This window comes from Pan paniscus, chromosome 17 (genome assembly GCF_029289425.2).
Source record: "Pan paniscus chromosome 17, NHGRI_mPanPan1-v2.0_pri, whole genome shotgun sequence".
Taxonomy (NCBI): domain Eukaryota; kingdom Metazoa; phylum Chordata; class Mammalia; order Primates; family Hominidae; genus Pan; species Pan paniscus.
Genome location: NC_073266.2, coordinates 75,198,173 through 75,225,979, shown reverse-complemented (window position 1 = coordinate 75,225,979; position 27,807 = coordinate 75,198,173). Strand labels below are relative to the sequence as shown.

Genomic DNA, 27,807 nt, shown 5'->3' with positions numbered 1-27,807 from the left:
ATAATAATAATACAAAAATTAGCCAGGTGTGGTGGTGTGTGCCTGTAGTTCCAGTTGCTTGAGAGGCTGAGGTAGGATCACCTGAGCCCGGGTACGTCGAGGCTGTTGTGGGCTGGGTTTGCACCACTGCACTCCAGCCTGGGTGACAGAGTGAAACCCTGACTCAAAAAAATCAAACAAAAAATTGGTTAATATGGTAAATTTTATTATGTGTATTTCACTACAATTGTTTGTTTTCTTTGTTGTTTTTGTTTTTGAGACAGTGTCTCACTCTGTCACCCAGGCTGGAGTGCAGTGGTGCGATCTCAGCTCACTGCAACCCCTCCGCCTCCCAGGTTCACATGATTCTCCTCCCTCAGCTTCCTGGGTAGCTGGGATTACAGGTACACACCACCATGCCTGGCTAATTTTTGTTGTTGTTGTTGTTGTTGCTTTTTTGTAGAGATGGGGTTTCACCATGTTGACCAGACTGGTATCGAACCCCTGACCTCAAGCGATCCATCTGCCTCAGCCTCCCAAAGTGCTGGGGTTACAGGCGTGAGTCACCACACCCGGCCTACAATTGTTTTTTTGGTTTTGTTTTTGTTTTTTTGAGACAGAGTCTCACTCTGTCGCCCAGGCTGGAGTGCAGTGGCACGATCTTGGCTCACTGAAACCTCCACCTTCCGGGTTCAAGTGATTCTTCTGCCTCAGCCTCCCGAGTAGCTGGGACTACAGGTATGAACCACCATTCCCAGCTAATTTTGTATTTTTAATAGAGATGGAGTTTCACCATGCTAGCCAAGCTGGTCTTGAACTCCTGACCTCAGGTGATCAGCCCATCTCAGCCTCCCAAAGTGCTGGGATTACAGGCGTGAGCCACCACACCCAGCCAATTGTTTTAAAAGTTGATTTCAGTTCTAATTTTCTGAAACATTTAGAAATTTAATTTTCTGTAAATTTAGAGATAATATTAAGGCTAATACTAGATTCAAATAGAGTGCTATTTTAAATATACTTAATAGCACAATTGTTTAAAATGACATAGGGACATGCATATATACTTCCTACTTGTAGGCACCGTGAGTGCCTTTTCTCATAAGAAGTATCAGTGAAGGTGGTAGGGCACTGAGGGGCTGAGGACGTGGCTCACATATGTGAGTCCTTCTGACTTGGGGGAGGTAAAGCGTTTCAAAGGATATGATTCAGGCCCCTAGGAGAAGGTAGTGGAGAGGGACAGCCACTGGTATTTGAATATCTAGACCAGGGGTCATCTAACGTTTTCTGTAAAGTGCCAGATAATAAATATTTTAGCCTGTCCAGGCCGTATATGGTCTTATCACCATCACTATATAAGCAAAGCCAGGTAAGGAGGGGCCTCTGGACATAGGTGTAGAATCAATTTGTTTTGTCCTGTTTGTTTCTCAGGGGACCATCGGGATGCCTCTCAACACAACCACAACAAAATAGAGGTAAGACCTTTAAGCCGAAGAATCGTTTGGGATGCTGGGGATGTCAGGGTCCCAGCAGGGCCATGCTTCCTTTGAAGGTCTAGGGAAGACTCTTTCGTTGCCTCTTCTCTGCTCCTGGTGGTTGCCCACAGTCCTTGGTGTTCCTTGGCTTGGAGACTTGGAAACACAACTCTGTGTCTCTGCCTTTGTTGTCACGTGGTGTCCCCCGTGTGTCGGTGTGTCTCTGTCCACATTTCCCCTTCTAATAAGGATACCAATCATTGGATTAGGACCTACCCTAATTGAGTATGACCTCATTTTATCTTGATTACATCTGTAAAGACCCTGTTTCTAAATAAGGTCACATTCATAGGTACCAGAGGTTAGAATTTCAACATATCTTTTGGGGGAACATAGTTTAGTCCACCACAAAGTACCTTTTGACTAGGCATGGTGGCTCATGCCTGTAATCCCAGCACTTTGGGAGGCTAAGTTTGGCAGATCAGTTGAGTCAAGGAGTTTGAGACCAGAGAAACCCCATCTCTACAAAAAAATACAAAAATTAGCCAGGTATGGTGGTGCATGCCCGTAGGCCCATCTACTCAGAAGGATTGCTTGAGCCCAGGAGGTGGAGGTTGCAGAGAACTGAGATCAAGCCACTGCACTCCAGCCCGGGTGACAGAGTGAGACCCATATATGGTCATATATGTTTCCAAAAAAAAAAAGGGGGGGGGGCTTTTTATTTAAGACAGTTGTGAGCCTCTTGACATTTAAGAAGGTGCTAAAATCCTAAGGTGGTTTTTGCATAATTGAAACCTTGCCTTTGAAGAAAAGTTCATGTCATTTGTTAAGTCAAAAATATTTTATAAAATCATATTTTGTTTTTCTCCATTTCTTTCAGCAAGTTGATTTTAGCTGGAATACATATGCTGATGGGAAGCTTGCATTTTATGACCACTATCTTATTGAGCAAATCCAGTCAGGGAAAGAGCCAGAAGTACGACAGTTCTTCTTCTTGCTCGCAGTTTGCCACACAGTCATGGTGGATAGGACTGATGGTGAGTGTTTCTCTGGCATCTCAGGCATTAGAGACCAGGTTTTTTGTTTCCAGGTAACTCCTGCTTATGGCTCAAATGCATGTCAAGTACTACACAAATCTGTCTCATATTCGAATGCAGTGAATATTTCTCAGCACTTACCACTAGATGGTTTATGGAAGAGCAAAGTAGGAAACAAGCTTCTTGTCCCTGAAAATTTACACTTATTCATAGCTATAGCTCCAGGTGTATTTTTTTCACTTTGCAAATGAAATCTTGTTGAAAGAAATGATTGGTACTTGAACTATGATAGAAGAATCTAACTTTTCTTAGCACATTTATTACTGAGCATTGACTGAGAGTGAAAAGCCAAGCTTTATCTGTATCAGAAATGGACTTTGAACTTGACTAATCTTTTCTACCAAATAATTTCAGATATATGCTCTTATTTACTAGATTCTGTTATAGTTTGGGTTTGAAATAATATCAGCCTCAGCCTGGATCTCTTTAAGGTGCCTTTTTCCATTTAAAGGAGCATAATTAATGTGAATTTCATGGGAACAAGCCAGAATGGCTTGTAGGTTCCTTTGCAGAATCCTTCGATGCAGTTTGTGCCAGCTCTGTCACAGCACGTTTGTCCTGTATCAAGGAAAGCTAGTCATTTTATCACAAATGGACATAATGATAAATTATATAGACACACATGCACTTTATAGAAAGAGCAAAGGAGTTCTTTTGGTGTTTCTGTAATGGAGCGTAGTCTGCCTTCACTTCATTCCCTCACTTCATCCGCTTCACTACATCTTCCACTTTTTACTTCAGTCAGTGCAGCACACATAAGTCCCTCTCTTTTCTCAACCTTAATGTTTCCTATGTAGCAGGTATGAAATTTCCAGAGAAGGAATATGCATAAAAACTAAATGTGTAGGCCAACGCTTGGTGGCTCACACCTGTAATCCCAGCATTTGGAAGGTCGAGGTGAACGGATTGCTTGAGCTCAAGAGTTCAAGACCAGCCTGAGCAACATGGCAAAACTCCATCTCACCAAAAAATACAAAAAATTAGCCAGGTGTGATGGGACATGCCTGTAGTCCCAGCTACTCAGGTGGGGATCGCTTGAGCCCAGGAGGTCAAGGCTGCAGTGAGCCATAGTCTCACCATTACACTCCAGCTTCGGTGATGGAGTGAGACCCTATCTCAAAAAAAACAAAAAACACCTAAATGTATAGAAGCTGTATATGATACCTTTCAGCAAGTTTCAAAGAAACCCATTTTCCAAGGATGAATCTAATATTGCAATGAAGCAAGGTAACAGAGTTCAGATTAGGGTGGATACATGGAAGGGTTTATCAGCAGACGATGTGGGGAAGGATAGAAAGGGGCGATACCAGGTCATGAATCATGGAAGCAGAGGTCTAAGTCTATTTGATTCACCAAGCCAATTTTACTCAGGCAATAAGCATAAAGTATGATATTACAAAGTCACCTGGTTCTGTTTGGTTTTGACTCATTAGCACAATTGTACTCTTCTCTGAGTACGTGATAGGATTTTAAGGGCTAACTGGCCAACTTAGGCAAATGTAAATTCATCCTGTGGTCCCTATTCTATCTTTCCCCAGTGGGATATTATGGGAAGAGCCCTGGACTACATGCTAGAGATGAGTCAGCCCAGTTTGGGTCCCTCTCAGAACCACCTTCCTCTGTGTTGTAAGAAGGTTGGATGTACAAAGTTCCTTCCAGCAGGGCTGGGCACGGTGGCTTACACCTGTAATCCCAGCACTTTGGGAGGCCGAGGCGGGCAGATCGTGAGGTCAGGAGTTCAAAACCAGCCTGGCCAACATGGTGAAACCCCATCTCTACTAAAAATACAAAACATTAGCCAAGCATGGTGGCATGTGCCTATAATCCCAGCTACTTGGGAGGCTGAGGCAGGAGAATCGCTTGAACCTGGCAGGCAGAGGTTGCAGTGAGCCAAGATCACGCCACTGCACTACAGCCTGGGCAACAGTGCAAGACTCCATCTCAAAAAAAAAAAAAAAAAAGAACACAAAGTCCCTCCAGCCTGACATACCACAGCTCTTTGTCCACTGTCAGCTGAGGTCAAGGGTTGTACGAATAGAGACATGTTGGCTTCTAGTGCAGGAGCTTAGAGAAGAAATTGCTTTCGGCTTTTAACCATAAAGTACCAGGAAATGATCCCTTGAAAGGGACCTTGGGGACTACACCTCCAAGTTTTGTTTTGTGTTTTTGAGACAGTCTTGCTCTTGTCACCCAGGCTGGAGTGCAATGGCACGATCTCGGTTCACTGCAACCTCCACCTCCCAGGTTCAAGCAATTCTCGTGCCTCAGCCTCCTGAGTAGCTGGGACTACAGGGGCCAACCACCACGCCCAGCTAATTTTTGTATTTTCAGTAGAGATGGGGCTTCACCATGTTGGCCAGGCTGGTCTCCAACTCCTGATTTCAGGTGATCTGCCCACCTCAACCTCCCAAAGTGCTGGGATTACACGCGTGAGCCACCACACCCTGCCACATGCATTTGTTTTCTGCTACTCTGTAGTGAATTAGTGTAACTCAGCTACTGAAAACACCTGTTCACTAGCTTACGGTTCTGTAGGGCAGAATTCTGAGCATGGCATGACTGGGTTCACCGCTCAGCATCTGACTAAAATCAAGTTTGGGCCATGTTCTCATCTGGAGCTCAGTGTCTTTTTCCACATTCACGTTTGGTTGCGGCAGGATTCAGTTCTCTGTGGTTGTAGAACTGAAGTCCCCATTTCTTTATTGGCTGTCAACTGGGTTGCCCTCCACTCCTAGAGACTGTCCTCATTCCCTGCCAGCTGGTCCACTCCACCTTCAAAGCCAGCGGTGGAGAATCTCCCTTAAATTGAACCTTTTTCATGCTGCTCCAAGTCTCTCCCCCAGAAGAGTTCTGTCCTAAGCTCATCTAATTAAGTCAGGAACACCTGGATAATCTATTTTAAGGTCAGCTGATTAGGATCACACATCTGCAAATTCCCTTCACAGCAGTACCTAGATTAGTGCTTGATTGAGTAACTGGGAGAAAGTGAATGTACAGCACTGGGATGGGAACCTTGAGGCCATTGCAGACTCCCGCCTGCACAGAGGTCACGTGAGAGCAGAATGTGGAAGGCTAGGAAGCCTTCACTTCACCTGGAGGTTCTGAGTTAATGATCAGAGAGCTTGTTTCATGAGTTTTGCGCATCACGGGTGTGAGAGTCTGGAGCAGGTAGGCACTGGAGATTGGCACAGAGGCTGAAGGTTTGCATTAGTATGGGGTCTTTGGGAAGGATAACAAAGCCATGGATGTGGGAGACCCTTGGCAAATCATTTAAAGGGGGTGAGAGGATTGAGGAGAAAAAGACATCTGAGAGCTAGGGCTTGTTTTTGTGAGTGTGTGTGTTTTTTGTTTTTTTTTGTTTTGTTTTGTTTTTTTTTTTTTGAGACCAAGTTTCACTCTTATTGCCCAGGCTGGAGTGCAATGGCATGATCTCGGCTCACTGCAACCTCCATCTCCCGGGTTTAATCAATTCTCCTGCCTCAGCCTCCGAGTAGCTGGGATTACAGGCACGCCCCACCACACCCAGCTAATTTTGCATTTTTAATAGAGATGGGGTTTCTCCATGTTGGTCAGGCTGGTCTTAAACTCCCGACCTTAATCCTCCAGCCTTGACCTCCCAAAAGTGCTGGGATTACAGGTGTGAGCCACCACACCCAGTCTTTTTTTTTTTTTTTTGAGACTGAGTCTCGCTCCTGTTGCCCAGGTTGGAGTACAGTGCCGCAATCTCGGCTCACTGCAACCTCTGCCTCCCAGGTTCAAGTGATTCTCCTGCCTCAGCCTCCCGAGTAGCTGGGATTACAGGCGCCCACCACCAAACCCTGGCTAACTTTTTGTATTTTTAGTAGAGATGGAGTTTTGCCATGTTGGCCAGGCTTGTCTTGAACTCCTAACCTCAGGTGATCCACCCGCCTCAGCCTCCCAAAGCACTGGGATTACAGGTGTGAGCCACCATGCCTGGCCAGGTAGTTTATTGTCACTTAATTAGAGTGAGCCGGGTGCAGTGGTTCACGCCTGTAATCCCAGCACTTTGGGAGTCTGAGGTAGGCGGATCACCTGAGGTCAGGAGTTCAAGACCAGCCTGACCAATATTGTGAAACCCCACCTCTACTAAACATACAAAAATTAGCTGGGTGTGGTGGCGGGCACCTGTAGTCCCAGCTACTCGGGAGGCTGAGACAGGAGAATTGCTTGAACCCGCGAGGCGGAGGTTGCTGTGAGCCGAGATTGTGCCACTGCACTCCAGCCTGGGCGACAAAGTGAGACTCCATCTCAAAAAAAATTTAGAGTGAATCAGCTGAGGCAGTTGTGAAGGAGAGAAGAAAGGTGCACTTAGCTTTCTCTGCCACCATTACCCTGAAGCTAGGGAATCAGGTTGATGAGAACTGAGAGGTGGGATTTGTGGTTTGAGCATCTTTCTTTGATTACATCAATTTCATGAGCCACAAATTAGTGTGTGAAAGAAAAAGAAGGTCTTTCTGGTTGCCTCTAAATGTGCCATAAATAAAGAGTTTTCTTAGGAAGGTTGCTTTGTTTTTGTTTTTTTTTTTAGTTTGTTTTTACACCTTCAACTTTTATTTTAGGTTCAGGGGATACATGTGCATGTTTGTTACATGGGTATATTGCATGACCCTGAAGTTTGGGGTACAATTGATCCCGTCATCCAGGTAGTGAACACAGAACTTAATAATTAGTTTTTCTTTTCTTTTTTATTCTTTTTTTTTTTTTTTTTTTTTTTTGAGACAGTCTTGCTCTGTTGCCCAGGCTGGAGAGCAGTGGCATGATCTCGGCTCACTGCAAGCTCTGCCTCCCGGGTTCATGCCATTCTCCTGCCTCAGCCTCCCAAGTAGCTGGGACTACAGGCACCCGCCACCATGCCTTGCTAATTTTTTTTGTATGTTTAGTAGAGACGGGGTTTCACCATGTTAGCCAGGACGAAAGGTCGGCCTGCTGCGTTGGCTGGGAATCGAAGTCGGGTCAATTGCTTGGAAGGCAGCTATGCTCACCACTATACCACCAACACCACACTCTTTTCTTTTCTCTTCTTTTTTTTTGAGATAGAATCTCGAACTGTCGCCTGGGCTGGAGTGCAATGGTGTGATCTCGGTTCACTGCAACCTCTGCCACCCGGGTTCACGCGATTCTCCTGCCTCAGCCTCCCAAGTAGCTGGGATTACAGGTGCATACCACCACACGTGGCTAATTTTTTATATTTTTAGTAGAGACGGGGTTTCACTATGTTGGCCAGGCCGGTCTCAAACTCCTGACCTCGTGATCCACCCGCCTCAGCCTCCCAAAGTGCTGGGATTACAGGTGTGAGCCACCGTGCCTGGCCCTAATAGTAAGTTTTTCAACCCTTGTTGCCCTCCCTCCCTCCTTTCTCTTGAAGTCCCCACTATCTATTTTTGCAGTCTTTATGTCCATGAGTACCCAATGTTAAGTGAGAACATGTGGTAGGTATGTGGTCTTCTGTTCCTGAGTTAATTTGCTTAGGATAATGGCCTAATCTCTACTGTGACAAAGGACATGATTTTGTTCCTTTTTATGGCTGCATAGTTTTTTAGTCCAAGTGTCTTCCAGCAGTCATAAGGTTGGCATTTGGACCAAGTCACTGACGTTCTTCCCATCTCTGTTAGTCTGCAATTCTGTGATTCCATTATCAGAAGGTAATGGAAAACATTTTTTTTTCTTTAATGATAAAAATATCAAGGTGTTTGCTCTAGATATGAGTGTCTTACTTGTGGGAACTTTACCACTTTTTATTATTTTGTTCCTTTTCTCTGCTGGAAATGCGTTTGCTGTCAATATTATGCCATATATCGCTGTGCCAACTTAAGTTGCCGAAGGGAAAGGCTTTGTTCTCACCACTGCTGATTTGTCTCTGGTTAAATAGTTTGCCCTCTAGCATTTGTATATGTTTGCTAGATGGCCGGATTTAGGAAGTGCGTTTATAGCTTCTAGTGAATGACTTTCTGAGTGAACAAATACAGAGAGACCCTAAGTGTCATCTTTAATTATTAATTAGGAAGTGATTAATATTGACTTAAAAAGTGAATCCTCTGAGCCAATTGTGAAGGAAGGAAGGAAGGTGTGTTTAGCTCTCTCTGCCACCATTACCCCAGAGCACCAACCATTCCAAGTGAGGCTGGGGGATAAACAGCTGCTCATGCATCTGTGGCCTTCATCCTGGTCAAAGTATTTTGGAAAACTAAATGCTCTTTCTGTCCAAAGTCATCTGGCCACGGAAATGCTTTTCCTTCTATTTTGAGACAAAATAACTAGAGTAGAAAAATAGAAGATCTTGGGTAGGCAGAGTATTTTTTAAACTTTTTATTGAAGTACAACATGTGTATACAGAGATATGTACGTATCATAAGTATATAACTCAATGAATTTTCACAAACCAATACTCTTGTAATGAGCACCCAGATTTTTAAAAAAGAACATTATCAATCCCCCTAGAATTCCCTTTACATTCCTTTCCAGTGATTACAAGAAAAGTACTTTCCTGACTACGAATAACACAGGTTAGCTCTGTCAGTTTTTTGGCTTATTTCAGTGGAATCATTTAGCACATGTACTCTTTTGTGTATCTGGCTGTGAGATTTATTCCTCTTCTTATTGGTTTTTTCTTTTTTCCTAAAAGAGACTGCATCTTGCTCTGTCAGCCAGGCTGGAGTGCAGTGGAATATCAAAGCTCACTGTAACCTCACACTCCTGGGCTCAAGTGATCCTCCTGCCTCAGCCTCCTGAATAGTTGCAATTATAGGCACGTGCCACTAAACCTAGCTTATTCTTATTGTTGAAATGTAGAAGACAATTTTCCATTATTTAACTTTTAAACATTAAGATATCGGATAGTGATCAAACTAAGGTTGGTTGGTTTGTTTCAACTTTTCTTTCTTTCTTTTTTTTTTTTTTTTTGAGATGGAGTCTCGGTCTGTCACCAGGGTGGAGTGCAGTGGCGAGATCTCGGCTCACTGCAACCTCCACCTTCTGGGTTCAAGTGATTCTCCTGCCTCAGCCTCCTGAGTAGCTGGAACTATAGGCACGTGCCACCATGCCTGGCTAATTTTCTGTGTTTTTAGTAGAGACAGAGTTTCACTGTGTTAGCCAGGATGGTCTCCATCTCCTGACCTCATGATCTACCTGCCTCAGCCTCCCAGATTGCTGGGATTACAGGCGTGAGCCACTGCACCCAGCCTGTGGGTTTTTTTTTTTTTTTTTTTTTTCAATAAGGAGAATATAGCTATGGTAAAGAAAAAATAGCCTGGGCAACATGGTGAGATCCTGTCTCTATAAAAAATACAAACATTAGCTGGGCGTGGTGATGTGCGCCTATAGTCCCAGCTACTCAGGAAGCTGAGGTGGGAGGATCACTTGCGCCTGAGGTGATCAAGGCTGCAGTGAGCTGAGATGGTGCCACTGCACTCCAGCCTTGGTGCCAGAGTAAGACTGTGTCAAAAAAACAAAAAAAAAAAGAAAGAAAGAAAACATACTTTTTTAGAGGGAAGATAAACTGGTACAACCTTCTTGGAAAACAAATTAGTATTGTATACCAATGAGTTTTAAAATTATCAGTGTTCTCTGGCTCAGTATTTTCCTAATAGGAATCTGCTCTTAGAAAATGAGCCAGGGGCCCAGGGGCAGTGGCTCATGCCTGTAATCCGAACAATTCAGGGACTGAGGCAGGCGAATCACTTGAGTCCAGGAGTTTGAGACCAGCCTGAGCAACATGGTGAAACCCCGTCTCTACAAAAAAATACAAAAAATTAGCCAGGTGTGGTGGCGTGTACCAGTAATCCCAGCTACATGGGAAGATGAGGTAGGAGGATCACTGAGCCTGGGGAGATTGAGGCTGCAGTGAGCCATGATCGTGCCACTGCACTGCAACCTGGGCAACAGGGTGAGACCCTGTTTCAGAAAAACAAGAAAGAAAGAGAATAAGCCAGGTGAGGTGACATGAGCCTGTAGCCCTAGCTACTCATTAGGCTGAGGCAGAAGGATCACTTGGGCCCCGGAGATCAAGAGCAGCCTGGACAACATAGGGAGACCTCTGTCTCTAAAAAGAAAAAAGAAACAGAAAAATCTTTACACACATACAAAAGGGTTATTAAAATGTGACTTTTTGAGAGTAAAAAAATTTGGAAATAAACTAAGTGTCTGTAATGGGAAAATGATAACATATTTACATTTGTTCAAATGTTTATAAAGAATTTAAAAAGGGATGGCAATATGCTCAGATACAGCATTAAAATAATCAGGATGTAAATGTATATTCAGCTTGATAGAAACAATTTCAGATACAGACATTTTAAAAGGCACTGGAGGGAATGATAAAATGTCAACACCTGTTGTTTCTCCTGTGGATGGTGGGATTATGGGAATTTTCCCTCATTCTCCACCAATGTTTCTTTTTTAGTTTATATTACTGTTTATAAGTCAAGATAAAACAAAGAAGTTTTAATCTTGGCATAACCCTTCCAAGTCAATGACTCGTTTTCCTGGGGATGTTTTGGGCTTTGCAGCCCATCTGACCCCCACAGGAGCCTCAGCAGAGGCCTCAACAATGAGCTCTGCATTTGTTTTTACAGCTTTTCTGGGATTTCTCTCGCTTCCTTGTTAGGTCAGCTCAACTACCAGGCAGCCTCTCCCGATGAAGGTGCCCTGGTAAACGCTGCCAGGAACTTTGGCTTTGCCTTCCTCGCCAGGACCCAGAACACCATCACCATCAGTGAACTGGGCACTGAAAGGACTTACAATGTCCTTGCCATTTTGGACTTCAACAGTGACCGGAAGCGAATGTCTATCATTGGTAAGTCCCCCTCAGAGTCTGCCTATGAATCGCTCATTTAGATGTTGCTTTTGCCCATTGTATTGAGTGGCATCAGGATAAAGCAGCCAGTGAAAGAGCTACTTGGCTCCTGGGAGATTTCTGCAGCTTTATTGAAACTGGTATTGTTGGCCGGGCGCGGTGGCTCACGCCTGTAATCCCAGCACTTTGGGAGGCCGAGGCGGGTGGATCACGAGGTCAGGAGATTGAGACCGTCCTGGCTAACACGGTGAAACCCCGTCTCTACTAAAAATACAAAAAAAATTAGCCGGGCGTGGTGGCTGGCACCTGTAGTCCCAGCCACTCGGGAGGCTGAGACAGGAGAATGGCGTGAACCCGGGAGGCAGAGCTTGCAGTGAGCCGACATCGCGCCACTGCATTCCAGCCTGGGCGATAGAGCAAGACTCCGTCTCAAAAAAAAAAAAAAAAAAGAAACTGGTATTGTTTTCTTCATTCTTCACTGTGTTCCCTACTCAAAGGGGTAGCCACAGTATCTCTGAATCTTGCAAATGCTGCTGACGTTCTTTTTTAATCTCTTTCTTTCTTTCTTTTCTTTTCTTTTTTTTTTTTTTTTTTTGAGATGGAGTCTTGCTCCGTCACCCAGGAGTGCAGTGGCGCGATCTCAGGTCACTGCAACCTCCGCCTCCCAGGTTCAAGCGAGTCTCCTGCCTCAGCCTCCTGAGTAGCTGGGATTACAGCTGCTGACATTCTTTAACCACGTGGGCTGCCAGATGCTGAATCTGGGGCAGCAGGTGGAACATTTCTGAAGCAGCAGGTAGACATTTGTAGCAGTCTTTTATTTTAAACAACACATGCTCTTTTATTTTTTGAGCACCTCTGAGTGCTCTCTTCTGTACTTGATGGTAGGGAAGGGAGGACTCAGCAGGAAAAGATTTCTGAGAAAAGCAAAGCTATGCTTATGAATCAAAATCACATCTGCAATGCAGGCACATAACAGACCACCAAGTGAAGATGAAAATCACTTCCTACCACTGAACTGCTTTAAATTCGTAATTTGAAATAATCTCAAACTTATAGAAAAGTTACAAGAATGGTTTAAAGAGCCCTCATACTCTTCCATATCCACCAATTGTTAACATAATGAAATTTCATTTATATATCTCTATATATAGATCTAATATATATCTAATTATATATATGTAATTTCATTATATATACCTATATATACACACACATATATATGTACACACACATACATACAGGTTATTGTTTTCTGAACCATTTGAGAGTAAATTGCATTAGAAGGAGCAAGATTACATGATAAAAAAAGAAAATAAAAATATAAAAAAGAGAATAAATTGCAGGCCTAATGTCCCTTTCCCCTAAATACTGTACTATATACCATAGTAGGTATTTCCTAAGAACAGAAACACTCACTTATATATACAGTGCAATGTTCAGAACCAGAAAATTTAACACAGTACAATATTATCTAATCAATAGACTTTATCAGATTTTACCAGGGAGGTTCATTCTTTGTTTTTCTGGTCCAGGATCCAGTCTAAGATCACAGGTTATATTAGGTGATCATGACTCTGAGTCAAGGACGGTTCAATCTCTTTTTGATCTTTCATCCATTGACATTTTTAAAAAGCACAGGCTGGTTATTTTATAGGCTATCCCTCTATTTGGGTTTGTCTGATGTTCCCTCATGATTAGAGCTAGGTTACACATTGTTGGCAGGAAGAGTCCGTAAGTGATGCTGTGCTTTTCTTTAAGTATCACATCAGAAGGTGTATACACACACACACACACACACACATTTATATTTTTATATATATACATATATTTATATATGTATATTTATAAGTATATATATACATATATTTATATATGTATATTTATAAGTATATATATACATATATTTATATATACATATATTTATATATGTATATTTATAAGTATATATATACATATATTTATATATGTATATTTATAAGTATATATACATATATTTATATATGTATATTTATAAGTATATATATACATATATTTATAAATGTGTATATATGTAGATATATGTATGTATATATGTGTATATATATGTTTCATATATATATATATATTTTTTTTTTTTTTTTTTTTTGAGACAGAGTTTCACTCTTGCTGCCCAGGCTGAAGTGCAATGGTGCTATCTCGGCTCACTGCAACCTCTACCTCCCTGGTTCAAGTGATTCTCCTGCCTCAGCCTTCTGAGTAGCTGGGATTATAGGCATGTGCCACCATGCCTGGTTAATTTTGTATTTTTAGTAGAAACAAGGTTTCTCCATGTTGGTCAGGCTGGTCTCCAACTGCCGACCTCAGGTGATTGGCCTGCCTTGGCCTCCCAGAGTGCTGGGATTACAGGCGTGAGCCACCCTGCCTAGCCAGAAGGTATATATTATTGGTTTGTCTCATTAATGGGGATGTTAATTTTGATCACTTGGTTAAGGTGGTATCTACAAGCCTTCTCCACTATGATTGAATTTTTAACCAATAAAAATATACAGGTTTAACTATTACACCCTCCTTAGGCATACTTACTGAACGCTTTCTGTGTCCCTTACACAGATCTAGACTGATTATCACGCTTGCCATCTACCTTGATTTAAAATCTGGTTAGCAGTGAGGGATGTATTACAATTATTGCATTAATCAAAAAACCCAAAAAAAATGGTCATAAGGAGTGGTGTTGTGCTTGAAGTATTAAAAGCAGTAAGTGTTGTGAGTTCATAGGTGAGAAACTACCTGTTGGTTGGATGGAGAAAAAGTCTACAAAAGAAAGTAACTAGAACATGGCATAGCACATGGTAGGGAGTCAGTAAATATTTGTTGGAAGAATAACTGAGGTTATAAAAAACAGAGCTGACTGTGAAGGAATCTTTTTATATTTATTTCACTATTACATTCAATGTAGATAATGACTTACCAGTTTTGTTGAAGGCAACACTTTTCTAGAGGAACTGATGGTTTTAAGCTAATAGTGAATTATGAGATAGTAACACTTCAAATTAACTTTATAAATGTAGTTTTCTATTAAAAAATCAAACTTAGCTGGGTGTGGTAACTCACATCTGTAATCCCAGCATTTTGGGAGGCTGAGGCAGGAGGATTGCTTGAGCCCAGGAGTTCAAGACCAGCCTGGGTAACATAGTGAGACCTCCAATGTCTATAAAAATAAAAATTAGCCAGGCATGGTGGCATGCACCTGTAGTCCCAGCTACTCGGGAGGCTGAGATGGGAGGATTGCTTGAGCCTGGGGGGTCGAGGCTACAGTGAGCCGATACTGAACTGCTGCACTCCAGCCTGGGTAACATAGTGAGACCTCCAATGTCTATAAAAATAAAAATTAGCCAGGCATGGTGGCATGCACCTGTAGTCCCAGCTACTCGGGAGGCTGAGATGGGAGGATTGCTTGAGCCTGGGGGGTCGAGGCTACAGTGAGCCGATACTGAACTGCTGCACTCCAGCCTGGACAACAGAGCAAGACCCTGTCTCAAAAAATATATATATAAAAAATCAAACTTTGTTGTGTTTATTTCCTTCTTTTACTACCAGTAAGAACCCCAGAAGGCAATATCAAGCTTTACTGTAAAGGTGCTGACACTGTTATTTATGAACGGTTACATCGAATGAATCCTACTAAGCAAGAAACACAGGATGCCCTGGATGTAAGTTTCACTTTTATTCTTTCTGCAAGGGATTCTGAACTTACTCTCTGATGCTGTCTGTTAAGTTTGCATGAAAGCTGTATGTTAACTGCTGACCCTCCCTTTGCTTTGCAATAGTTGGGGTGGAAAGAGCAGTAAAGTAGGAATACAGCCACCTGGGTCCCAGTTCTGCCCCTGCCACTGACTTCCTGGGATATCACCATGGTGCCCTCTCCCAGCATGTGGGTCTTCAAGGTCTATAGGACTGAGGCAGGGGAATGGCTTAGCTCTCTTCCAGTGGCCTTGAGCAAGCTACATAACCATACTAGGTTGTAGTCTTACTATGTGTGTGGTCCCCAAGACCTCCACTAACTTCAAGTTGTAGCACGAAGGAAGGAAAGCATTCATATGTGACAGGATGACAGAGCTGACTATAGGTCACATCTTGTCTAGCCAAGATGGCAGAAGTGGTTCAACTGATTGAGTATTTGGTGTCTCATGCCTGTAATCCCAGCACTTTGGGAGGCCAAGGCGGGTGTATCACCTGAGGTCAGGAGTTCAAGACCAGCCTGGCCAACGTGGTGAAACCCCGTCTCCACTAAAAATACAAAAAAATTAACTGGGTGTGGTGGTGGGCACCTGTAATCCCAGCTACTTGGGAAGCTGAGGCAGGAGAATCGCTTGAACCCCAGAGGGAGGGGGTAGAGTGAGCCGAGATCGTACCATTGCACTCCAGCCTGGGCGACAAGAGCAAAACTTGGTCAAAATAAAAAAGATGTGACTATAAAGTAATGAGATGTTTACTGGTTCATGTTGAAACTGTTTAAAATGTTTAAATCAGGCTGGGTGCAGTAGCTCACGCCTGTAATCCCAGTACTTTGGGAGGGTGAGGTGGCAGATCACGAGGTTAACAGATCGAGACCATCCTGGCCAACATGGTGAAACCCCGTCTCTACCAAAAATACAAAGATTAGCCAGGTGCAGTGGCACCTGCCTGTAATCCCAGCTACTCAGGAGGCTGAGGCAGGAGAATGGCGTGAACCAGGGAGGCAGAGGTTGCAGTGAGCCGAGATCACACCACTGCACTCAAGCCTGGGCGATAGAGTGAGACTTCATCTCAAAAAAAAAAAAGAAAAAGAAAAAGAAAAAAAAAGAAAATGTTTAAATCGTTCATCATGGGAAAATTGCCAGATACTCTTTTCCATTAAAAGCTTTGACCTCAGCTTTAACAATGGCTTGTGTATTTTAGAATTGGTTTGAGGGAATAATGCTTAGTGGAGAGTTCATAGGTGATTGGACTTGTATCACAGTTTGTTGGAACAAGTTATAAAGTTGTCAGGTTCGTGCTTATGTCATTACACCCCAAGGCAGCTCCCTTGGTCTGATATTTTCCTAGTCATGAAGAGAAAAAGAGAAAATGAGAAAATGAGAAAGGTAATAGAAGATTTAGAAGAAAGGTAAGCTTTTCCCTTTGGAAACTGGAAGTGCAGTCCTGGACCCTATAGAAGTTTAGAAAAGCAAAGTCTATTATAAAGTGATGTTTAGGCTGGGAGCAGTGGCTCATGCCTGTAATCCCAGCACGCTGGGAGGCTGAGTTGGGCAGATCACATGAGCTCGTGAGTTCAAGACCAGCATGATGAAACCCCATCTCTACAAAAAAAAGTACAAAAATTACCAGGCGTGGTGGTGCACACCTGTAGTCCCAGCTACTTGGGAGGCTGAGGTGAGAGGATGGCTTCAGCCTGGAAGGCAGAGGTTGCAGTGAGCCAGGATTGCATCACTGCATCCCAGCCTGGATGATAAAGCCAGACCTTGTCTCAAAAAAAAAAAAAAAAAAGTGACATTTAATCCCCTCTCTATAAAGTGTATTTGTACAGAATCTGTCATGTTTAATGATCTCTTTTTAAATTCTGTTAGTATATTACTTCAAAGTAAAATTTCAGACTTGATCCTGAATTACATGAATTAACTATTCTTTGCATTGGTGGATTTATTTTTTTAAATAAAACAGATCTTTGCAAATGAAACTCTTAGAACCCTATGCCTTTGCTACAAGGAAATTGAAGAAAAAGAATTTACAGAATGGAATAAAAAGTTTATGGCTGCCAGTGTGGCCTCCACCAACCGGGACGAAGCTCTGGATAAAGTATATGAGGAGATTGAAAAAGACTTAATTGTGAGTTTTAGCCTTAATAACTTTTTCTTTGATATTCTAAGCAGAATTGAAATTTTTATTAAGTTTTATTGAATATTTGATCTCATGCTTAAGAGATAATTGTAACTTCAGCATTTGACACTGGCACAATGGAAGAAGGTTATTTCTTTTGTTCACCAAAATAGGAGCAGAACAGAAGTTGCCATTATGAGAAACCAAAAGACAAAATACATTAGGAGAAGTTCTAATTTAATTCCATAATTTGTATATCACTTATTAAAATTTATTATAATTTTTAAACAATAACAAACCTGCATCTAATACTTATTACATTGGGGGAATTACTGAAACAATCATATTCTGCAAAATCTTGAAATAAGAAAAATATATGGTTTCTAAAAGTTTTCCAAATTTAATACATAGTTTTTGTAGGGTTTAGATAAGTGGAAAATATTCAACAAATAGCTAGTATTGCAACTGGTTTATGGTTTATGTCAGTATAAAGCCACAAATACACAAGAAAAGTGTATTTTTAACATCCTTGATTTTGTACTTGCATTTTTGTCTTGGTAAATTAAATAGTTCATCCTTTAGGGAAAAAGTTTTTAGCTGTGTTGGTTTGCAGTAATTGTGAAACATGGCAGCCTTCCCTGTCAACACTGGCCATTGGCCCCAGGAGAGCAGCAACCAGGATGTATAATTAGCCCTTCTTTTTACAGGTTGGCAACCTGTAATTACAGAAAACTTTTGGTTTGTTTGCTAATTCCTTTTTTTTTTTTTTTTTTTTAAATATACATTCTAGCTCCTGGGAGCTACAGCTATTGAAGACAAGCTACAGGATGGAGTTCCAGAAACCATTTCAAAACTTGCAAAAGCTGACATTAAGATCTGGGTGCTTACTGGAGACAAAAAGGGTAATTCATTGTGCAGGGAAGCATATCTGTTAATTCACAAATATTTATAGCTGCCGTTTCCTTTGCCCAAGATGACCTCCTCAGACTTTTCATCCTGTACAAACACTGTTTCTTTGGACGGAAGATGCTTTTTCTGAGAAACCCTCCTCTGTTTTTCCAGCACATCCTTCTGCATCCTTTCCTGATCCCCCTCAGTAGCAGTTTCTTCCTTATAATTTAGCTCCTGGCCATGTCTTGCTGATTATAACTGGTCTTATCTCTCCAGCCAGACGTGGGTTCCCATCCTGAAAGGGCCATCCCTCTTGTCCCTCTGTCCTTCCAGTGCTTTGACATTTGGTGGGCACAGAGTAGAACAATACAAAGTACTGAACAATAACTTTGGTTTTCTTGCCAATTTTATTGCTTGGCAATAAAATTGTATACCTAAGGAAAGAATGATTTTAATTTTTTAACTTTAGAACTCAACAAGCACTTGTTGGGTATTGATACTTTACTTTGTAAGCCTTCCACAAGAAATCAAATAATGTCTCTTGCGCTGAAATCGTCAACGGGTTACACACTCTGCAAAGTTACGGGAAGCACAGCCCTGACCTTAAATAAATGCCAAATTGGGTGGTAATTTAAAAGGAAAAAAAATCTTCACGTAAGGGTTGGTGGAAATTATTATGCTTCCCTCTGCCCCCGCCCCCCGCCAATAACAGAGTAATTGAACCAGGAACTGAGAGTGTTTAGTAATTTAATGAACATTGGTTTACTAAATAACCAGTTTATATGTTTGATAATATAGCACATTTTATTATTGAAAACATTTCAAATTAGACTTTGACTTTCACTTGTTTTATTATGGAGAAAAGGATTTTTTTTCTGCATGTGATTCCTACAGATTGCTATAGAAAAATAGTGTGTTTGTGTGAATCTGGTTATGTTCATGAACTAAAAAATATCATTACTAGGTAAAATCAATTATTCAGTTCAACAGTAAGAATGAGCCTGGCAAATATGACGAAACCCCATCTCTAGAAAAAACACAAATTATTTGGTGGCTTGGCAGTGAGTTGCGTAGTCCCAGCTACTTGGGGGCTGGGGGTGGTGCTGAGATGGGAAGATCACTTGAATCCTGGAGGTTGAGGCTGCAGTGAGCAGAGAACGTGCCACTGCACTCCAGCCTAGGCAGTGGGAGTGCGATGCTGTCTCAAAAAACAAAATAAAATAAAATAAAAACAGCAGGAATGACATTTGACTTAATTTTATTCTATTGTAGAAACTGCTGAAAATATAGGATTTGCTTGTGAACTTCTGACTGAAGACACCACCATCTGCTATGGGGAGGATATTAAGTGAGTAAAAGCCTGCAGTATGAAATTACGTAATAGCTCATCTTTCCAAATGCAAGACTGTCTGTAGAAGATAGCAGATATGAAGAAATAGGGGTTACGATGTGTCACTTGGGGCAGTTTCCTCATGTTTAAATGAGGCAAGACAATAACAGGCAGTTCCAAGTAATCAAGGTGCAGCCTAAATTTGAGCAGATTTTACTTTTAGGGAAACTTGGGGCCCTTCAGAGGCCATTTTTCTCCATTCCTTCTCAGCTCAGGCCAGGCGCAGTGGCTCATGCCTATAATCCCAGCCCTTTAGGAGGCCGAGGCGGGTGGATCACCTGAGGTCAGGAGTTCTAGAGCAGCCTGGCCAACATGGTGAAACCCCGTCTCTACTAAAACTACAAAAATTAGCTGGGTGTGGTGCCCGGTGCCTGTTATCTCAGCTACTCGGGAGGCTGAGGCAGGAGAATCACTTGAACCCAGGAGGCAGAGGTTGCAGTGAGCCAAGCTCACGCCACTGTACTCCAGCCTAGGTGACAAGAGTGAAACTCTGTCTCATTAAAAAAAAAAAAAAACTCGGTTCACCTACTAAAAAATCCGTTAAAAAGCCTGTAATATCGCTAGCAAATTAATATGAATTATAGTCCTATTTTGCTTTTTCTAGGAACTTTTACTTTTGAAAGGGAAATAGAAGAAAGGAAAAAAAAAAACCCAAAACTTTTGCCGGAAGGAAATGTGTGGGTGGGTTACATCATGTAGGTCCCCTGTAATCTAGTCTAGGTGGGGCAGGCCTGATAATTCAAATGTTAGCATATGCTGAAACGTTTGTTAGCTTTGAATCAGAGTCGCAGCAGACCTGGAAATGTATGATGAAAAAGCCCTGTCTTGTTCTGAAGCTATAAATATGCTGCACACAGTTACTGTGATGTGTTTACTGATGGCCTCACAGTTCCTCAAGATTTTTCCCTACAAAGCTTCTCTCAGGCCAGCATGAGGTCAGATTAAACTGTTAACATACACATTTGCCAGGTGTGATAAAGTGATGAGGGAATTGATGGTCAATATTAGTCTTATTTCTAATGATGGTGATAAAGCATTTTCTAGTTGTTCTAGTATATTAGGTATTCCGTCAAATTAGACAAAATCAGTAGCCTTATGATCTAAATCAGTTCCATTTAGAACTGATTTAGTTTATGTGCCCAAATAGAGGTACATAAGCCATGCCCCTTTGTGCTTTTAGGTTTTAAAAAAGTAGCAACAGGCTGGGCACAGTGGCTCATGCTTGTAATACCAGCACATTGGGAGGCCGAGGCAGGTGGATCACGAGGTCAGGATTTTGAGAACAGCCTGACTGATATGATGAAACCCCGTCTCTACTAAAAATACAAAAATTAGCCAGGCATGGTGGCATGTGCCTGGAATCCCAGCTACTCGGGAGACTGAGGCAGGAGAATTGCTTGAACCTGGGAGGCAGAGGTTGCAGTGAGCCAAGATAGTGCCACTACACTCCTGCCTGGGTGACAGAGCAAGACTCCGTCTCAAAAAAAAAAAAGTAGCAACAGACAAATAAATGCTTAATGCTTAATGAGTTTACTTTAGTAGTTTTGGGCTTCAAGTAATCTGATTAATTACTATATGGCTTTGTTTATTTTTTGTAGATGGGGCTGTAAAAAAATTTCTGGTCTCTCTTTTGAAAGTCTTAAAAATTGGTCCCTAAGCTAAAGTAAAAGATAAAATGTATGCAAGTAGCAAATGTTGTGACCATGCCCTTAGCTGAGTTTACCTTTATAGAGAGAGGAATCATCTTCCCAGGTGGCTCTTAAATTGATGATTCCTATAAAATGATTTGAATAGGTATCTTCATTTTTTTTCTCTTATGGCCTTTCAATGATTTGTCTTAGTCACTCACTTTTAACTTGAAAATGAGAATTAAATTGATGTGGAAAACGGATACTAGATACTTAATCCTCTAGTGCAGTGATTCTCCGTGGGGAGTGAGTTTGCCTTCCAGGGACCCTTTGGCACTGTCCAGAGACACTTGCTTGTTTTAACTGCAGAGAAGTGCTCCTGGCTTCTAGTGGGTAGAGCCCAGGGATGCTGCTAAACATCCTCCAATGCAAGGGATGGCCACACAAAATAAAGGATTATTAGGCCCAAGACATCAAGAGTGCAAAGGCTGAGAAGCCTTCTTTGGAAGGAGAAGAACAATGGCTTTTTGTATGTAATAGTAAGAGTCCTGAGCCAGAAGTTACAAGATAACTGAGTCCTCATTCTAGTTTTCCTATCAACTTGCAGCAGGCAAATCACATCACCTTCCTCTGGCTTGATTTCCTTATTTGTAACATGAAGAGATTGGACAAGATATTTAAGGTCCCTTCCACTCCAAAATTTCATGACTCATTTTTCTATCACATGAAAGTGTTACATGTAGCCTTGTCACATATATCATTTTAACACAAACATTTAATTTGTTGATATAAAGCACTGAGAATTTCTCAAACACAGATATAATTTTGTTTATATGAAAATAAGTTTATTCCTAACAAACAATAGCCAGTATTCTAATTCAGATCAAGATTGTCTTTCCTTTTTTTTTTTTTTTTTCTTAGAAAGACTCTGTCACCCAGGCTGGAGTGCAGTGGTGCAATCTTGGCTCATTGCAACCTCCACCTCCTGGGTTCAAGTGATCCTCATGCCTCAGCCTCCCAAGTAACTGGGATTACAGGCACCGCCACCACGCCTGGGTAATTTTCGTATTTTTAGTAGAGACAGAGTTTCACTATGTTGGCCAGTCTGGCTTCGAACTCCTGACCTCGACTGATCTGCCCGTCTCCGCCTCCCAAAGTGCTGGGATTACAGGCGTGAGCCACAGTGCCTGGCCTAAGATTGCCTTTCTTCTGTTGCTGTGTATACATTTTCAACTGTATCTTCCTTTGACTGTCTTTGAAAAATGATGAATTACATGGTACCCCCATGGTGGACGAATCGAGACATAGTAAAATTACATGTCGCTCAGTTAAAAAAAAAAAAAAAAGGGCTGGCCAGGCGTGGTGGCTCATGCCTGTAATCCCAGCACTGTGGGGGGCTGAGGCGGGTGGATCATGAAGTCAAGAGATTGAGACCATCCTGGCCAACATGGTGAAACCCTGTCTGTACTAAAAATACAAAAATTAGCTGGGCGTGGTGGTGCCCGTCTGTAGTCCCAGCTACTTGGGAGGCTGAGGTGGAAGAATAGCTTGAACCTAGGAGGTGGATGTTGCAGTGAGCTGAGATAACACCACTGCACTCCAGCCTGGTGACAGAGCGAGACTCTGTCTCAAAAAAAAAAAAAAAAAAAAAAAAGAGCAAAGCACTTTGAGTAGACATTTTTCCAAAGAGGACATGCAAATGGCTGATAAACATGTGAAAGGAGGCTCATCATCACTAATCATTAGGGGAAGATAAATCAAAACCAAAGCAAGATAACACCTCACACCCTTTAGGATGGCTACTATCAAAAACAAAACACAATAGAAAATAACAATCATTGTTGAAGGAACCTTTGTGTGTTGTTGATGAAATATATAAAATGGTGCAGCCACTATGCAAAACAGTATGGTGATGTTTCAAAAAATTTCAAAAAGGATTACCATATGATTCAACAATCCCACTTCTGGGTATATCCACAAAATAATTGAAAGCAGGATCTCAAAGAGATACATGCACACTCATGTTCATAGCAACACTGTTCACAGTAGCCAAGAGATGGACGCAACCCAGGTGCCCATCAGTGAGTGAATGGATAAACAGAATGTGGTGCTTCCACATAATGGAATATATTCAACTTTAAAAAGGAAGGAAATTATGACATATGTTATATAGATGAACCTCGAAGACATTAAGCTAAGTGAAATAAACCAGTCACAGAAAGACAAATACTGTTTGATTTCACATATATGAGGTATCTAGAGTGCTCAAATTCATTCAAACAGAAAGTTAACTGGAAGTTACCAGGGACTGGAGGGCGAGTGAGATGAGGTGTTATTGTTTAATAGGTATAGAGTTTCAGTTTTGCAAGATGAAAAAGTTCTAGAGATTGGTTGGATAACAATGTGACTATAGTTAACACTACTAAGTTGTACACTTAAAAATGGTCAAAGCCCGGGATATGGCAAAACCCTATTGCTACAAAAAATACAAAAATTAGCCAGGCGTGATAGCGTGTGCCTATAGTCCCAGCAACTCAGGAGGCTGAGGCAGGAGAATCACCTGAGGCTGGGAAGTCGAGGCTGCAGTGATCCATGATCATGCCACTGCTCTCCAGCCTGGGTGACAGAGTGAGACCCTCTCTCAAAAAAATTATAATGAAAATAAAATAAAGAAACAAAAATAGGTAAGATGGTAAACTTTGTTTTTTTGTCACAATTTTTTTTTAAGTCAAAGTTATCTCAGAGTCAAGGGCCTATTTAGGGTCTTACACTTTAAACACTGAAATTTGGTTTCCCCTAGTTCTCTTCTTCATGCAAGGATGGAAAACCAGAGGAATAGAGGTGGCGTCTATGCAAAGTTTGCACCTCCTGTGCAGGAATCTTTTTTTCCACCCGGTGGAAACCGTGCCTTAATCATCACTGGTTCTTGGTTGGTACGTATCATTAGTGTATCTGTGCCTTTAACTCAAAAGAAAGAAGTTCATTTGGAGCCACTTTTAGATGCTTTCACATGTTAACTGCCAACCTAAAAGTCTCTTAGCCTATACATGAAAGTGTGGTTTTTCCAAGTTTGAGACTTAATAATATATGATATATGAAAGGATGTATACCAAAGAGGTAAAAGTGGTTATCTTGGTTTATTAATTAATGGGTTTTTTCATTTTCTTCTTTATAGATTGTTGGATTTTCTAAATTTTTGTTGCATGTATATTTTATAAGCGGGATGTGGTGGCATGCGCCTGTAGTCCCAGCTCCTCTGGAGGTTGAAGCAGGAGGGTGGTTTGAGCTCAGGTGTTCGAGGCTGCAGCATGCAATGATCACACTTGTGAATGAATAGCCACTGCACTTCAACCCAGGCTACACAGCAAGACCCCATCTCCATTAAAAAATATATATATAGCTGAGCACGGTGGCTCATGCTTGTACTCCCAGCACTTTGGGAGGCCAAGGCGGGCAGATCATAAGGTCAGGAGATGGAGCCCATCCTGGCCAATATGGTGAAACCCCATCTCTACTAAAATACAAAAAAATAATTAGCCAGGCGTGGTGGCGCACACCTGTAGTCCCGGCTACTCGGGAGGCTGAGGCAGGGAAATTGCTTGAACCTGGGAGGCAGAGGTTACAGTGAGCCGAGATCATGCCACTGCATTCCAGCCTGGCAACAGAGTGAGACTCCATCTCAAAAATATATATATATATATATGTATATATATGTGTGCGTGTGTGTGTGTGTATACATACACACATACATGTATGTGTATGTGTGTGTATATACGCACATACATGTATGTGCGTGTGTATGTATATATACACACACACATATATATACATGTTTTGGTTATAAAATCAAATTTATTTGTCAAATATAATCAGTGACATAATCCAAAAATTATCCTTCACATAATTTAAATCTTGGGAATGGTACTCCTGGGGTAAAACTAAAGTGAATGTAACCTTTTCTCTCTCTGATTTCACAGAATGAAATTCTTCTTGAGAAAAAGACCAAGAGAAATAAGATTCTGAAGCTGAAGTTCCCAAGAACAGAAGAAGAAAGACGGATGCGGACCCAAAGTAAAAGGAGGCTAGAAGCTAAGAAAGAGCAGCGGCAGAAAAACTTTGTGGACCTGGCCTGCGAGTGCAGTGCAGTCATCTGCTGCCGCGTCACCCCCAAGCAGAAGGCCATGGTGGTGGACCTGGTGAAGAGGTACAAGAAAGCCATCACGCTGGCCATCGGAGACGGGGCCAATGACGTGAACATGATCAAAAGTGAGTCATGCACCCACGGCCAGTGGGGCCCAACGTGCTAGAGAGGAGAAATGGCTGGAATGTGTAGGGGGTGGATTTTCTTTTTTTAGATTATACAGCTTAGGTTTTCATAGAGCAGATGTTTCATAAAGTCACTTAACCATGACAACGCCTGTGACCCTACCCCCAGAAAGCCCACAGCCCATCAGGAGGAAAGAGTATCACTGACAGGGCTTCTGAAGGATGCGAAGAGGAAAATAAGGTCTATGGGGGGGAATTTATCCTTATATTTTTATTCTTTTATATAGATATTGTGTATTTTTTTCCTCTTACTGGTTCTCTTCCCATATTTCGGATTTATTAAAAGCCCTGATATTGGCTGGGCACAGTGGCTCACGCCTATAATCCCAGCACTTTGGGAAGCCGAGGCAGGTGGATCACAAGGTCAGGAGTTCGAGACCAGCCTGATCAAGATGCTGAAACCCCGTCTCTACTAAAAATACAAAAATTAGCCAGGTGTGGTGGTGCACACCTGTAATCCCAGCTACTCGGGAGGCTGAGGCAGGAAAATCACTTGAACCCAGGAGGCGGAGGTTACAGTGAGCTGAGATCGTGCCACTGCACTCCAGCCTGGACGACAGAGTGAGACTCCATCTCAAAAAAACAAAACAAAACAAAAAACCCTGATATTTAATAAGTTTTGTAAGACATAAATTATTGAACTCTGGCTGGTGCTTGCTTTGACAATATCATTCTCCTTCATCTAAGCATTTCTTTCTGGGACTTTCTTCCTACCTTTGGTAAATCTGTGGGAACTTCATCATTGGGTCACCTGGTGTGAGTTTAGAGTAACATGTTTAGCACTGAAGAAAAGCTTCCACGTGCTCTCATCATCCTCCTCACCTCTAGAGGTGCCTTTTTCTGGATGCTAGATTTAAGTCCACACAATTAAAATATTGAGTCCTGCCATGCAGAAATACAGTTGTGCTGGTATTAAAGCCTGCAGAAGCACACCCACAGCCCTCATCTCTGTCTGAATTCTGTTCCTTTTTCCTCCCTCTGTCACTATAAGGGAGTATCTTGTATTAAAAATACTCAAACTAATGACCTGGATATTCGTCCTCATCCTATTGCCAAAATCCGGTGTCACCTTGGGCTTATGCTCAGGTTTCAGTTTTCTCATCGGAAAAGAAAATAATCCCTAATGTCATCTCCAGCTCTGTCGTATTATTATCACTGAGCTGAAGTATTACCTGACTGTACACAGGTAATTGCATGTTCCTGTGATGCTGGGTTGCTTAAATGCATTATATATAACTAGACTTTTCAGTCTATTTTGTGACTCATGAGTCTGTCTCTTTCTTTTCTTAGTCTCCTCCTCCTCCTTGATGTATACTAAGAATATTCCAACTTTATCTTCCTCAACAGGAGTCAGCTGTATGACGTATGTCATCTTGCCTTCTTTATCAGTGCGTATGTCTGTGGTCACTAGCAGTTTAATTCATCCACACTGTTTTTTTTTTTTTTTTGCGTGTGCTTGCCCTACCATGCGAATGGTATTGCTTGCTCGGAGTTAGATCTATCTCTTTCCTCCATAGCCAGCCAGCTCTAGTTTATTTTCCATTATGTACCTTTAACGTAACTAGCTGTGCCAAAAGGACAAGTCAAACATGATTTTTATTCAGTTATAAAGTAGCCTTCTAGAAAATGGGAGGGGACGGGTTTGCTTTGGAGATTTATCAACTGATTATGTGACTTAGACTTGAAACATTTTGTTCCTCTGAGTTCACCAATACATAATGAGAGGGATTGCACAAAGTCAATGTAGATAATCTTAGAGGGGCTTGTTTTTCTTAAGTTGTCTTAAAATTTTTATTAAGCACTGTTATATGCCAGGTGCATTTAAAAAAAAAACAAGGTCTCCCTCTGTGGCCCAGGCTGGAGTGCAGTGGCATGACCTTGGCTTACTGCAACCTCCACCTCCTGGCCTCAAACAATCCTCCCACCTCAGCCTCCCAAGTAGCTGGGACTACAGGCATGAGCCACCATGCCCAGCTAATTTTTGTATTTTTTGTAGAGTTGGGAATTTGCCATGTTGCTCAGGCTGGTCTTGAACTCCTGGGCTCAATCAGTCTGCCTGCCTCAGTCTCCCAAAGTGCTAGGATTACAGGCATGAGCCACCTCACCTGGCCCCAGGTACTTTTATATATAAGTTATAGAGCATCCCTTTGGGATAAAAATATAGGAAACTTTAGGGGTCTCCTTAGAAGTTATACAAGTAGTATTAGTGCCTTTATGTACTTTGTAAAAGCTGTCATTTCTTCCAACCACATCAAGAACAATATACAGAAAGTTTAGCCAAGTATGGGGCACACACCGGTAGTCCCAGCTACGTGGGAGGCTGAGACGGAAGGATTACTTGAGCCTGGGAAGTTGAGACTACAGTGAGCCATGTTTG

The 27,807-nt window shown here is 42.0% G+C and overlaps 1 protein-coding gene across 2 annotated transcripts in view; it reads left to right on the top strand.

Moving 5' to 3' along the window:
- ATP8B1 (ATPase phospholipid transporting 8B1) overlaps positions 1-27,807 on the top strand; it is a 153,957-nt gene that overhangs the window by 111,210 nt on the left and 14,940 nt on the right. For both annotated transcript variants that reach the window (XM_003827250.6, XM_034943810.4), the window contains exons 14-22: positions 1,408-1,451; positions 2,332-2,488; positions 11,172-11,360; positions 14,937-15,049; positions 17,040-17,204; positions 17,986-18,097; positions 19,359-19,434; positions 23,905-24,037; positions 25,082-25,370. In XM_003827250.6, the coding sequence (XP_003827298.1) occupies positions 1,408-1,451; positions 2,332-2,488; positions 11,172-11,360; positions 14,937-15,049; positions 17,040-17,204; positions 17,986-18,097; positions 19,359-19,434; positions 23,905-24,037; positions 25,082-25,370 (1,278 nt within the window). The remainder of the gene's footprint in view (positions 1-1,407; positions 1,452-2,331; positions 2,489-11,171; positions 11,361-14,936; positions 15,050-17,039; positions 17,205-17,985; positions 18,098-19,358; positions 19,435-23,904; positions 24,038-25,081; positions 25,371-27,807) is intronic.